We start from the raw sequence: 14,475 nt of genomic DNA on the forward strand, positions 1-14,475 counted from the left end.
GAAGTGGCCGCCACTGAAGAACTCTCAGGGGAACCAAACCTGGGACTACAATCCAATTACCCAGCTCTGAGACGCATACATTAATCAGCCCCCTCATGTACAAGGTGCAGGATATGATGGGGAAGAAAAACAGACAAATGCGGGAGCATGGTTCTCAAAGGACACCTGATTGTCCGCACACAAAGGGTTGATTATGGGATGTAAATAATCCTGCAACTTACTGGCTAACTCTAGAGATGAGGACTTCAGTTTTAAAAGCTACAGTACTATGTACAATTGTGTATGCACATGCATACACAGATATGCCTACAAATAGACTCTTCTCTACATACAGCTTATTTTTTTTTTTATATTAAATTGTTACTATTAGTTTTTCCTCTATTGTATGTAGTAAGAGCACAGTCCTCTGGTTTTGGCATCCTTCGCCGTCTCCAGCACAGCTTCATTTTATCCTGGACTATGTTACTGACGAGCACATACAGCACAGGGTCCACCACGCAGTTCAGACTGGACAACGCCAGAGTACATGAAAAGGAGAAGTGCATGTTGTCTTCAAACCAGCAGTAAAATCCTTGGGCTTTGTGATCGCTGCTGCTGAAGAAGACTACTGAGCGGATGAGCAGGAGAATATGATATGGAGCAAAGCAAATGGAGAAGATTCCAATCACTCCAAAAGACAGGAGGCGGACTTTCCTCTTCACCTGGGCACTCAGGCCTGGACGTTGCCCCACGGTGGCCAGCACCCTCCAGTAGCTCACTGCTAACACTAACAAGGGCAGCAGAAAGCCGAGGCCCACTCTGATCAGGTTGAATATGGCAACATTCTTCTGCATTGGGAAGGTCTCATAACAACGGTCATTCTGGTCATCATGGGTGTCTGTGAGGTTGTCGTGGATCAGCACCGCGATGTGCAGCACCACCACTATAATGTACACAACGGCACATTGGACCCAGGTGTAGCAAGCTGTACGTTGAGTCTTGAAGTGGAGTGGGTAACAGACCACCAGGTAGCGATCCACAGAGATACAGCAGAGCAGGAAGATGCTGATGTACATGTTAGAGTAGTAGACAAAGCCAGCTATGCTGCAGGAGGCAAAGCCGAGCTTCCACTCGTGATCCTGTCGGTAATAATTGATCCAAAGGGGCAAGGTGGAGATGAAGAGCATGTCAGAGACAGACAGGCAGAGCAGGAAGATTCCCAGTACATTTTGCTTCCGGACTTGTTGCCAAATTGGGCCCAGGGTCAGCACATTGAAGATCAAACCAAAGATAAAAGCCAGGATGTAAACAGACATCAGGATGTCACTGATGACACTGTGTCCAATTTTAACACAATCTGAACTGTTTGTGCCGCTCATGGTCCCTTTACTTTCACTTTCCTGGTTAGACGTTCACCTGCAAGAGCAAAGGAAGAGTTTTACTAAAACAGTTAATCTGTTTGTGTGAACATGAATTATACCTTAGCGGGGGGCCTACTGTGCTCCTTTTACTATTTTTCTGGGACTCCACTTGAGCAGCTTTTCATTTATTTTTTTCTTTTATTGTTTGACATACTGGTGGTTTATGTATATACTAGAGTACGTCAAATGCCTGCTATACTACTCAAGTAGACTGCCACAATGTATAATCACATTTACTGAGACCACTGAGCTTGTGGTTGTGCCGTTCCTCGAACAGATGACCACATCCGTGATGTCAACTTGGCACAAAAGTAGAAAAAAAAAGTCAGACAGTGAGCGTTCAGAGCAGCCTAAAAGCCTCAGCTTTCAGCTCATAATGATTAGTTTTACACGTGTCTGCTTGATCATTTGAACCGTTGCGCACATTTACTATGAACCTTCGACAAATTAACATTATACGACATAGCAGGAAATCAGGAAAAGCCTAATAGGTTCCCTTTAAAATTCATAACACAAATTGTTTTTATCTCCCCCCTCATTCTACGTGGTTCAGTGAGCTCAAGAGATAAAATCGTTTGGTTGTCCTGATGTTTCCAAATGTGTGATTCCGTCCTGACAAAGCAAGAAGAGACAGTCAGATTGAAACGGTCACTGCTAATTTAAATCCATCCTTACAGAGACGGTTCGGTTTAGTTTAATTTAATGTTTAGCTTTGATTTAATATGAGAGCCACCAGCGGAACTCGTCTCTGACGACCGAGACCGATGAAGATGTTTACTGTGGCTTGAAGAATGAGTAATGCGAACTTTACGCACTATATAAATTAATCATTTAATTCCCAGCCTAATTTACTGTGTCGATGCATCATCAGATCTAATCCATAACTGCGCTGTGGACGTGAGGCCAACGCATCCATTCTTCGCCTAGCAACGGGGAAGCTGGCTGCTCAAGCCGCTCCGTCTGACTTGTTTTTATTCAGATTTTTTTAATATTTACTATTTTATTCCCGATTATTTTTCCTTAATTCTTGTACATTCGTTTAGTCTAGCTGTACTGTTATAGATAGCCTTTTTATTTCGACTGTTTATTTTGTTTTTCCATACTTATCAGATAGCCTTCACTGCTTTTGGATTTGCTGCCTGCTTGTGTGGCGGAAGCTGTGCTGGACTCGTATGCTAGTGTCTCTCTCCCCTTAGCAAAAAGTAGTATACTTGAAGTTCATTTTATTAAGTATACTTGAGTATAAGTATAAGTATAGTAAGTATACTATATACCATGTACTTGTAGTGTACAAGAAAGTATACTACTTTCCCTTGACAACAGTCCACTGGGGACAAAAAGACATCCAGCAAAGTGAAGTTTCAGAATCATTAGTATGTTTAACACCTTGCTTGGGAAACATAAAAACAATATCTTCTTTTTCCAACCATGTCAAGCTCTGAGTTTTTTGTCTTTCACATCTTTCCATCTATAACTTTAATCATTAATTATCTCACCTGGTGTTCCCGATAAAGGCTGTGTCTTGAATGTAAAAGAAAGTTGTCCAGTGGGGTGATGAGTTTCAGAAACATTCCAGCACTGCCTCGGGTTTGGCAAAGTTCAGTCGAGGATGGTTAGAGAACGAGCTTCGGAGGAGACTCCTCTTCAGAGCTGCTGATGTTCAGCCAAGCCACAATAGTCCCACATGGTCATCTCAGACGATAACAGAGAAAGACAGCATAAAGATGCACAGGCTTTTCTCTCTCTCTATCTCTCTCTCTCTCTCTATATATCTCTCTCTCTCTCTCTCTTTCTCTCTCGTGTGCTTGATTGTTTATCTGCTTGAGATGACTTCCTGTAGACAGCCACAGCTAAAATGTCAGCAAGGAGTACAAAGCACAAAAAGGGGAAGACATATGTAGGAGGGGGGAGGTTTGACTTTGCACACGTGCTTGCAGGAAGTATTTAGGGGTGGGGATAAACACCTGACTGTGATGTAACAGATCTGATGTATATGTGCATCTGGAAGTTGCACAAAAAGTCAAGAGAGATTCAAGATTTCTTTACTGTCAATTTCCCTATACGTTCACGGCAGACAGAAAAATAGAAAAAACATTTCTCTGTCTCTCTCTCACGTAAGAATAAAAAAAATCTAAATGGACAAAATGTGAAGGAATATAACAAGATGAAAACAGATATACAGATGTACAGAGTCCTTCTGTCTTTTTGTGTTAGGTAGGCAGGTGGGGTAGAGTCCCTGTGTGATGGGTGGGTTATAGTCCAGAGGCATGGGGCAGGGGGTATGGGGCGGGAGGCGAGATGGGCATACGTTCACTGCAGACAGAAAAATAGAAAAAACATTTTTCTGTCTCTCTCTCACGTAAGAATGAAAATGGGCAGAGTTCAGCACCCTGACAGCCTGGTGGTCTTCGCAGTTTTCGGAGAAAATAGAAGCGTTTAGGGTAGGGTAGTTGCACTTGGCTGACCACTTTCAGTGTAACTCACTGCTATCAATCATTTCCCCGCGAAACATGAAGAAAGTTAACAGTTTTTACAGTGTATGTTGAGATACTAGTTTGAGATTTCTGTTCCAAAGTTCCTCTTTATGATGAAACACAGGAGGAAAAAATGAAATATTTAGTAAGTTCAGTTCATTAAAAATAATGCATCTCAAAATAAAGGCTTAGTATCTCACATTTACTGATGTAGCGTGTATCTGATGATTTCTCATTATTTTCGAGCTATGAGAAAATGCGGTATGATTTAATTGAGTAAGATAATAGAACGAGAAACTTTCTCAACGTAATGAGTTAGAATCTGAAAGTAATGAATCAGTTTTTTACATTAAATCACTCACCGTTTCCCTGTTGGTTTCTCATTATTTTAATTTGCTAACTAATTATTTCTCTCCAGTAAGGGTCCAGCAAGTTTATTTGGTGAGAAACCTTCTAAAAATAATCAGTTTCAGTGTCTGAAAAAAAAAAGACTTATCTCACATCTATCTTGTTTCTTGTAATCCTGAGCGACTAACTCAGTGTTTCGAAGTTTTCCATTATGGACTGAAGAGGTATTTTTTTTATTTAATTCTTGATCTTTACCACAAATGTGAGGGGGTTGGTGCTGGTGGATGGCAGGTGTGGTGTAACTGAGTTGGCCTGTCAAAGAAACAGTTTAGTACCTAGCAGTCACTGGGGAGTTGTACTTATCATTGGTGATATGGTCTCATCCCTACCACACACTCCACGGGTTATTGTGTATGAAACTGTTCCACACCTTTCTCTAATAGACCTCCTTCTCAGCTTCGATGCCCCTCCTCAGGTTGGCCCTGCCGTGTTGTACTGATCTCTGTCCACCAACCTAAAGGTGAGGTCACCAGATCTCAGGAGAGACTATTCTGCATGAGGATAAACCGGGAGACACTTGTTAACTGGGACGGTATCTCTGCCGTGCTTTTGCATTGTTAAAATATCCCCCACGATGTGTGAATGAAACCTCCCGCAGTTGTGAGAGTGCCCCATCATGACAGGATGCGATCGAGAGCTATGGTAGCATCAGGTGGTGTGTAGACCACAGTGATAATCACAACTCTCAGTTCTCTGGGACAATAGGACAGGATTGTCATTAATTCCAGATTCGGAAAGCAAAGGGTATGTATTATCTTACAATTCATGCACCTGTCACTGTGAACATAAATACAGTCCAGTATACAGTTACTGTGTATTGTACAGTATACTGTACACCCTTAGCTCAGATTCAAACTCAGCAGTATAGACGGTTGAAGAATGCAAGCTGGTTGTACAAACCTTAAGAACCTCAGGGTTCATACTGGTTAAATGCCAAGTACTCTGCTGGTGATATATTGATGTGCACAACAAAGAGCTCTATTGATACACCAGAAAGTCACTGTATGAATAATAGACGAAATAATGGCCTTAATGTTGTCGGTTCTCTGTCTCCTTTCTTTCTTTCTTTCTTTCTTTCTCTCTTTCACACATTATTTCACTCTTTGTTTCCCGGGCGGCACAGTGGCAAGGTGGTTAGCACTGATGCCACACAGCGAGGAGGTCCCGGGTTCAAATCCATAGGCTGACTGTGTGGAGTTTGCATGTGTCTCTCTTTGTCTCTCCGGGTACTCCGGCTTCCTCCCACCGTCCAAAGACATGCTTGTTAGGTTAATTGGTGATTCTAAATTGGCTGTAGGTGTGAGTGTGAATGGTTGTCTGTCTCTCTGCGTTAGCCCTGCAATAGACTGGCGACCTGTCCAGGGTGTACCCCGCCTCTCGCCCGATGACAGCTGGGATAGGCTCCAGCAGACCCTGCGACCCTTAACAGGAACAAGCGGTTACAGAAGATGAATGAATGAAGAAGACTGTAATATTCACAGGCAATTACTTTTTTCTCAAGTCTTTTATAAAACAAATTTTTTTGAGTATAACTAAACCGTATGAAAACGTTTTTAAGACGTTTTAAAACAGGTATAAAGATTAATTTTGTCTCTTGTTTCTCTTTTCTCTCACACTCAAACACACTCACACACACATACTCAGACCTCCTGATTGCTCTCTTTGCCCACTTTGCAGCACACAGCTGTGCAGGCTGTACTGATTATGTTTATGTGAAAAAGAATGTAAAGCATGTAAATCATTCCTTAAATCCTCCCCTTACTGTGGAAGTGTTTAAAATAGATCATCTCGTACATTTTTACATAGAATAATAATAATAATAAAAAAAATCTTAAACCAGAACAACTGTTCAAACCACTGGTTTATTTAGCCTCCTCTTCAACACATTTCATCTGCATTCATACACTGAAGTTACAGGATCATGCTAATTAAGGCTTTCTATGCCATGCTTTAGAGTTAGCGCACGTTCATCCGTATCAGGTTCACATGTCCGCGCTGTCATTGTATAGATTGGAAGGAAAACAGTAGGGCTCTTCAGATGCAGCAGCGTCCAACAACAAACCAGAAGTGGCCGCCACTGAAGAACTCTCAGGGGAACCAAACCTGGGACTACAATCCAATTACCCAGCTCTGAGACGCATACATTAATCAGCCCCCTCATGTACAAGGTGCAGGATATGATGGGGAAGAAAAACAGACAAATGCGGGAGCATGGTTCTCAAAGGACACCTGATTGTCCGCACACAAAGGGTTGATTATGGGATGTAAATAATCCTGCTACTTACTGGCTAACTCTAGAGATGAGGACTTCAGTTTTAAAAGCTACAGTACTATGTACAATTGTGTATGCACATGCATACACAGATATGCCTACAAATAGACTCTTCTCTACATACAGCTTATTTTTTTTTATTTTTTATATTAAATTGTTACTATTAGTTTTTCCTCTATTGTATGTAGTAAGAGCACAGTCCTCTGGTTTTGGCATCCTTCGCCGTCTCCAGCACAGCTTCATTTTATCCTGGACTATGTTACTGACGAGCACATACAGCACAGGGTCCACCACGCAGTTCAGACTGGACAACGCCAGAGTACATGAAAAGGAGAAGTGCATGTTGTCTTCAAACCAGCAGTAAAATCCTTGGGCTTTGTGATCGCTGCTGCTGAAGAAGACTACTGAGCGGATGAGCAGGAGAATATGATATGGAGCAAAGCAAATGGAGAAGATTCCAATCACTCCAAAAGACAGGAGGCGGACTTTCCTCTTCGCCTGGGCACTCAGGCCTGGACTTTGCCCCACGGTGGCCAGCACCCTCCAGTAGCTCACTGCTAACACTAACAGGGGCAGCAGAAAGCCAAGGCCCACTCTGATCAGGTTGAATATGGCAACATTCTTCTGCATGGGGAAGGTCTCGTAACAACGGTCATTCTGGTCATCATGGGCGTCTGTGAGGTTGTCGTGGATCAGCACCGCGATGTGCAGCACCACCACTATAATGTACACAACGGCACATTGGACCCAGGCGTAGCAAGCTGTGCGCTGAGTCTTGAAGTGGAGTGGGTAACAGACCACCAGGCAGCGATCCACAGAAATACAGCAGAGCAGGAAGATGCTGATGTACATGTTAGAGTAGTAGACAAAGCCAGCTACGCTGCAGGAGGCAACGCCGAGCTTCCACTCGTGATCCTGTCGGTAATAATTGATCCAAAGGGGCAAGGTGGAGATGAAGAGCATGTCAGAGACAGACAGGCAGAGCAGGAAGATTCCCAGTACATTTTGCTTCCGGACTTGTTGCCAAATTGGGCCCAGGGTCAGCACATTGAAGATCAAACCAAAGATAAAAGCCAGGATGTAAACAGACATCAGGATGTCACTGATGACACTCTGTCCAATTCTAACACAGCCTGAACTGTTTGTGCCGCTCATGGTCCCTTTACTTTCACTTTCCTGGTTAGACGTTCACCTGCAAGAGCAAGGAAGAGTTTTACTAAAACAGTTAATTTGTTTGTGTGAACATGAATTATACCTTAGCGGGGGGCCTACTGTGCTCCTTTTACTATTTTTCTGGGACTCCACTTGAGCAGCTTTTCATTTATTTTTTTCTTTTATTGTTTGACATACTGGTGGTTTAAGTATATGCTAGAGTACGTCAAATGCCTGCTATACTACTCAAGTAGACTGCCACAATGTATAATCACATTTACTGAGACCACTGAGTTTGTGGGTGTGCCGTTCCTCGAACAGATGATCACATCCATGATGTCAACTTGGCACAAAAGTAGAAAAAAAAAGTCAGACAGTGAGCGTTCAGAGCAGCCTAAAAGCCTCAGCTTTCAGCTCATAATGATTAGTTTTACACGTGTCTGCTTGATCATTTGAACCGTTGCGCACATTTACTATGAACCTTCGACAAATTAACATCATACGGTATACATAGCATAAAATCAGGAAAAGCCTAATAGGTTTCCCTTTAAAATTCATAACACGGCTTGGACATTTTTTTTTTTTATCTCCCCCCTCATTCTATTTCGTGGTTCAGTGAGCTCAAGAGATAAAATCGTTTGGTTGTCCTGATGTTTCCAAATGTGAGGCAGTTTGGCTTTAGAGTATACGATGTTTTGGCAGAAGAGTTCCCCCCCTTCCAGAGAAGATACAGGTTTAGTCATGCTCCCTGACATTAACAGTTTGTGCCCACGCTTCTAATAGAAACTGAGATTGCCAAATATCCCCTCTTTAGTTCCTCAACTGCTCTATATGGAAAAAAAACCAAAAAAAAACGTACTAATAAATGTGCTGGTGGGAGTATTACAGAACTAATGCCTTCTGTCGGCTGAATCTGATGGAGAAATCTCTGCTTCTGAACACATTATTTTAAGATAATTCAATCGTTTGGCAGACATTGGCAGCGTAGAGTAAACTGACAAAGTGAACATTTGCATTTGACAGTAATCGGTAGTTTAGTCCAATTTATGGGCTCAATATAAATTTGTGATTCCGTCCTGACAAAGCAAGAAGAGACAGTCAGATTGAAACGGTCACTGCTAATTTAAATCCATCCTTACAGAGACGGTTCGGTTTAGTTTAATTTAATGTTTAGCTTTGATTTAATATGAGAGCCACCAGCGGAACTCGTCTCTGACGACCGAGACCGATGAAGATGTTTACTGTGGCTTGAAGAATGAGTAATGCGAACTTCACGCACTATATAAATTAATCATTTAATTCCCAGCCTAATTTACTGTGTCGATGCATCATCAGATCTGATCCATCACTGCGCTGCGGACGTGAGGCCAACGCATCCTAGATATTAGCCCCGTGTTACGTCCTGTTCAAAATGTTCTGCCGCTAAAATGACACAGAAAGGCCAGAAAACACAATTAAATGGGAAAGAACACACCTCCGGTCTTTCCTCAACGTATAACCTGTGGATCATTTCGTGTACAAGAAAGGGTTGTGAAAAAAAAAGGATTATCTAGAGAGATTTTTTTTTTTCTTTCAATTTCCCGTATCTCTTTTTGTGGGCATCAGTCTTAGGGAGTCAAAACTCTGTATCTCTGTGGCATTCTTTTATACTTGCACCCCTTAGGCTTGGCTCTGGCGTGTTTACAGGCTCAGGAAGCTGCTCATGCCATTAACGTCCGGAAAACTCAATAATGGAGAAGCCATTTGGAGCCAGACCGTCTTTAGCAAACCATAATGTGTGCCTGGACATGTGTGCATGTGCGTACGTGCAGGTGCGCTCTGGATGGGTTTGATTTAGAGGTTAAACAGGAAACTACATTGGCTGTATTATAGGAAAGTTTTGTTCATAAATCTGAAACTGTTTTTTTTAAACTGTTCATTGACTGGTTAGTCATCAGTCTGGGTGTTATGACTAACAATGCACTGGCATTTCCCTATTAGCAGTAACAGGCCCATGCATAACCGTTGTGTTAGTTCTTTCGCTTGTGTTGTACAGTCAATATGTGTTATTTACCTCTTACAGCTTTCTGTGCTGCATGTTTCTTCTGTCTCACAGTCCTTATATAGGCTTGCGTTACACAGCCAGCACATGCTTTGGCCGATCCCTTCGTCCATCAATATGTGTTTGTTAATGTTATGAGCTTCACTAAGCCTGGTTGTTATAGGAAAGCCTTGTCACCTGTGAGCATTTAAAGGAGCAAAACTTCAGCATTTTCTCTCAAGAAGTGGAACGTGGGGGAACAGGAATGTGTTATATTTCATGTTTTATAGTTCGCCTCCCAAATACCAAAGCAGCATTTCAAAAAATGTCATAGTCTAGCTGCATATTGCAATAAAGTGCGTTGTGTGTTGACCACCGCTGGGAGAACCACAGGAGTCATTCGACCCAGCAGAGAATCAACATTTCTGGGCTAATTATTTTTGCGATTCTGACTCACACAGGCTGAATATATGCCGTCTTTCCCTTGACAATAGTCCACTGGGGACAAAAAGACATCCAGCAAAGTGAAGTTTCAGAATCATTAGTATGTTTAACACCTTGCTTGGGAAACATAAAAACAATATCTTCTTTTTCCAACCATGTCAAGCTCTGAGTTTTTTGTCTTTCACATCTTTCCATCTATAACTTTAATCATTAATTATCTCACCTGGTGTTCCCGATAAAGGCTGTGTCTTGAATGTAAAAGAAAGTTGTCCAGTGGGGTGATGAGTTTCAGAAACATTCCAGCACTGCCTCGGGTTTGGCAAAGTTCAGTCGAGGATGGTTAGAGAACGAGCTTCGGAGGAGACTCCTCTTCAGAGCTGCTGATGTTCAGCCAAGCCACAATAGTCCCACATGGTCATCTCAGACGATAACAGAGAAAGATAGCATAAAGATGCACAGGCTTTTCTCTCTCTCTCTCTCTCTCTCTCTCTCTCTCTCTCTCTCTCTCTCTCTCTCTCTCTTTCTCTCTCTCGTGTGCTTGATTGTTTATCTGCTCGAGATGATTTCCCGTAGACAGCCACAGCTAAAATGTCAGCAAGGAGTACAAAGTACAAAAAGGGGAAGACATATGTAGGAGGGGGGAGGTTTGACTTTGCACACGTGCTTGCAGGAAGTATTTAGGGGTGGGGATAAACACCAGACTGTGATGTCAGATCTGATGTATATGTGCATCTGGAAGTTGCACAAAAAGTCAAGAGAGATTCAAGATTTCTTTACTGTCAGTTTCCCTATACGTTCACGGCAGACAGAAAAATAGAAAAAACATTTTTCTGTCTCTCTCTCACGTAAGAATGAAAATGGGCAGAGTTCAGCACCCTGACAGCCTGGTGGTCTTCGCAGTTTTCAGAGAAAATAGAAGCGTTTAGCGTAGGGTAGTTGCACTTGGCTGATCACTTTCAGTGTAACTCACTGCTATCAATCATTTCCCCGCAAAACATGAAGAAAGTTAACGGTGCTTAGGGTGATTTACATGTTGGGAGTACTGTACCAGGCGGTACGGACCTTGTGGTTATCAGATACACTACATTACCCAGAGCAACTCTGAGTCAGTGGAGTTTCCATGTGTCGATTCATGTTTATGAAAAGAATCTGTGATGAAAGCCTGCAGTCAGCCTGTTGCTTTGCTGAGTAAATATCAACTCCAGCTGTGAACTGGTGTGTGCTGATGTGTGTAGGGGGTGGAAGATGATCAAACTGATTCTAACAGTTTTAACAGTTCCACATTGTAAACTAAACCATGTAAACCACATGTAAAATAAACTAAAAGGGTATTTCCCGGCATATAAAAGAATACTTGGGTATCTTCCATTTCTTGTTTCCTTGGAAATTCACACTTCGCGTGTTCCATTCGGTGTAGTCCTCTGTCAGTGTATCTGTCAGAAAAACCCGAAAGTGTGTTTCACTGGTTCCTCAGTCAGTGTAATTATACTCAGGTGGTATCATAAAGGAATCGAAAGTACTAGAGGAATGAAGATAACGCGCAGACAACCAAAGCCTTTGTTTGAGAATTGAGAATCTAAGTATAACTAAACAATCAGGAGTCATTCATTTTATAGTACGCTTACAATGTTTTATATTAACCAGCAACGATTTTACACATCAGTAAAATCCATTTTATATCTGCAATCTCTTTTGCGCGCCTGGAACATGTTTAAAGGTGACACAGGAAACCCACCTGATGAAAGTGAAGAGTCAAACCCTCGCGAGTCAGTTTTGTTCTGTGGTTTCCGAAACTAAAATGTTAAAGTCAGTGGTAAGGTCTTCTGTGTTGCTTAAATGTTGTACGTGCTCACAAGTTCTGATATGTGTGGGAAATGGTTGACCAATGAATGTCAGCTCCAGTCTTGTCGGGCCTAAGTGCAGTTGCCGACATGAAGAGTTTTGAAACGAGAACAGGACAAGGCCATGTGCTTTTCGCTGCATTTCACTTCCCAGCAGAAGTGTTCTCGTCTAAACATCTGAAAGCTGAGCCTAGTGTAGGCTCGACTTCTGTCACTGATAAAGCAGCGTGGGTTAATAGTGCCTCACCAGCAAAACGGCACCTTGGCCATGTTGGTTAACAGTTTTTTTATCATCTTGCAGTCACGTGAAAATATAATTAATAAAATGTGACAAAGAATGTGCCTTAAGAGAAACAATTGAGAAAACAATTCATGTCTGTTATCAGCCCTAACACACAGTGTATTGTGTTCTTCAGTTCTAATATTCATCTTTTAATGTGCATATTCAAAAGAAACCGATATTTAGTGTATGTTTTGGAACATAATACTGTTTGTTTGTTCCAACTAATATAATATAGATAAGATAATAATCCAGGGGAGCAATTTGGTGGTTGGATGCTGGCTCAGTGGACCACTGTCACGGAGGTCGGGCGAAACTAGGGCCCCTCGGTCCGAAGCTGCACCTCTAACCACTACTCCACAGCTCCCCCTGCATATAAATAGTATCTGTATGTTTAGTTTCAGAGCTGGTGGTGAACTGGTGTGATGACAAACAACTTATGGTGATGCAAAACTTCTGGTTTTGCATCTGCTTGACAACCGCAGCTGCTCTACAATTTTCTGTAATTTTGTAAATTGTTTTACAGAGTTCAGCTATTCTCTTGCAAAATGCATTATGACTAAGTGCAAGGGCACGATCAGCAGCTGGTATAGCCTTTTAATGCACTCGACGGCCAAACTGCAGGTCACTGCATCTGCAGTCTCGGCGGCTGATGAGGAAAGTGCAATCAGAGTCTGCGATCATGTTACACGATTAGACTGAATATTTTCATAGCTAACGAGGTTTATGCTTTGCGTGTTCCCTGACAGTGCCCAAGCACACGTTTATCTCAGGAAGGAAGCAGAGTTCCCTCAACAATAGTATTAAGTACAGAAACAGTAAATAAGTGCCAAGCAAAATCCATTAAACCCATTTCCTGTCATTTTCCTATAAAAAAAAACAACAACATGTATTAAACATATAGTATATCACTGGAACATGCACCTGCTAATTGTGTTTACTATAGGAGCACTTGCACCACAGATAGCTTTGTAGTGGCGTTTAAGCTTTACGATAAAAACTCTCCGGATAAGCTCTTGAGCACACAGGCAATTGAACTCTGATGAAAATGGCACTTTTTTTCCGACAGACTTTATTAATACAGATAACTTCTCAATAGCCCCAAGGCGAAATGGAACTGCACCTGCTGGCTATAATCAATTGGCTCGATGTTTGTGTGTGGCGTCTTATCTCAAGCAGAGTGACAGAACAAAACACTAGACTCCGCTGGAGCTGACAAGAAATGAGCACTGGGAGGTCTCAGAGGTTTAGAGTGACAAAATGTGGGCTATGGAGAAAAAGTAATCAGTTGCTCTTTCTGTCTGGAAGCCACATTAATTGAATCAAACCTCAAAGTTAGCGTTTCAGTTCTGAGTGAGCGAGTGGCTTTTTTTTTTTTTTTTTTTAAAGGAGGTTTCTGGTGTTGACATTTTTCTTAATTTAAGCCAAAAACATATAGGAATTTATCCTAATAGGAGTAAATGTATATGGACAGCAGAAATGCTCCTGTAAATCTCCTGTTTACAGGAACCTGATTGCACAAGCCAAATCTAATTCATAAATATTTGTTGTGTTTATGTATTATGTCATAAATGCTGCCATCCATTCAACTAAAACCGCCAAAGTGAACATCAGTCACCATGGCAGCTGAAAGCTTTCTTTTTATATCTCAGGGTCATCAATCAGACCAGACCAGACCCAACTCCGCTCTCAGTGGGAAACTTCCATTTGTCAAGCCAACCTGCTCTTCTAACAAATCAGATCAACATTTCTTTTTCACAGAATTACACAAAGCTAAAAAGATGCTACAGGCTTCTCTGAGGCTCTGCCTCTTTGGCTTACCAAGTGAAGGGTCTCTACATCCCTGCTTGCCAGTGCAAAGACAGTAGCCTGCAAAAGTGGATGGTGGCATGGAGACAACCCCTGGCCACACTTGAAAGACATTAAAGGAGCCAGAAAGAGAGAAAGAGTGTATCATTTGGCATCGTTTGGCAATGATAATGGAGGTCGTGTAGCGAGAACAAGGGCGCACTTTCAGCGGAGAAGCTGACTGAAGTGCGCTCGTCTCCGAATGGAAAACAATCCGCTCTCTTCGCCTCCATAGCTACAGGGTCCTCTTGAGTGCCACTCAGCTGTGAGGTTTAATATGTGTTAAAAAATTGTCTTTGTCTGCCGACAGCTTTGAGTATTTATTTTTTTTTGTAT

General features: G+C 42.1%; 2 protein-coding genes across 2 annotated transcripts; both read right to left on the reverse strand.

Moving 5' to 3' along the window:
* Positions 1–295: 295 nt before the first annotated feature.
* On the reverse strand, positions 296–3,149 carry LOC311498001 (G-protein coupled receptor 4-like). The gene is made up of 2 exons (XM_084558432.1): positions 2,897–3,149; positions 296–1,395 (listed from the first exon to the last, which is right to left on the reverse strand). The coding sequence occupies exon 2, from the start codon at positions 1,356–1,358 to the stop codon at positions 348–350; it is 1,011 nt and encodes a 336-aa protein (XP_084414558.1). The 5' UTR covers positions 1,359–1,395; positions 2,897–3,149; the 3' UTR covers positions 296–347.
* A 1,439-nt stretch (positions 3,150–4,588) lies between these two features.
* On the reverse strand, positions 4,589–10,817 carry LOC311498654 (G-protein coupled receptor 4-like). The gene is made up of 2 exons (XM_084559333.1): positions 10,394–10,817; positions 4,589–7,746 (listed from the first exon to the last, which is right to left on the reverse strand). The coding sequence occupies exon 2, from the start codon at positions 7,707–7,709 to the stop codon at positions 6,699–6,701; it is 1,011 nt and encodes a 336-aa protein (XP_084415459.1). The 5' UTR covers positions 7,710–7,746; positions 10,394–10,817; the 3' UTR covers positions 4,589–6,698.
* Between the last annotated feature and the right edge of the window lie 3,658 nt (positions 10,818–14,475).

The sequence above is a fragment of the Chelon labrosus genome (assembly GCF_963514085.1).
Source record: "Chelon labrosus genome assembly, chromosome: 13".
Classification (NCBI taxonomy): domain Eukaryota; kingdom Metazoa; phylum Chordata; class Actinopteri; order Mugiliformes; family Mugilidae; genus Chelon; species Chelon labrosus.

Coding starts and splice junctions, on each gene's coding strand:
- LOC311498001 (XM_084558432.1), bottom strand. CDS start 1,358: ATGAGCGGCACAAACAGTTCAGATTGTGTTAAAATTGGACACAGTGTC.
- LOC311498654 (XM_084559333.1), bottom strand. CDS start 7,709: ATGAGCGGCACAAACAGTTCAGGCTGTGTTAGAATTGGACAGAGTGTC.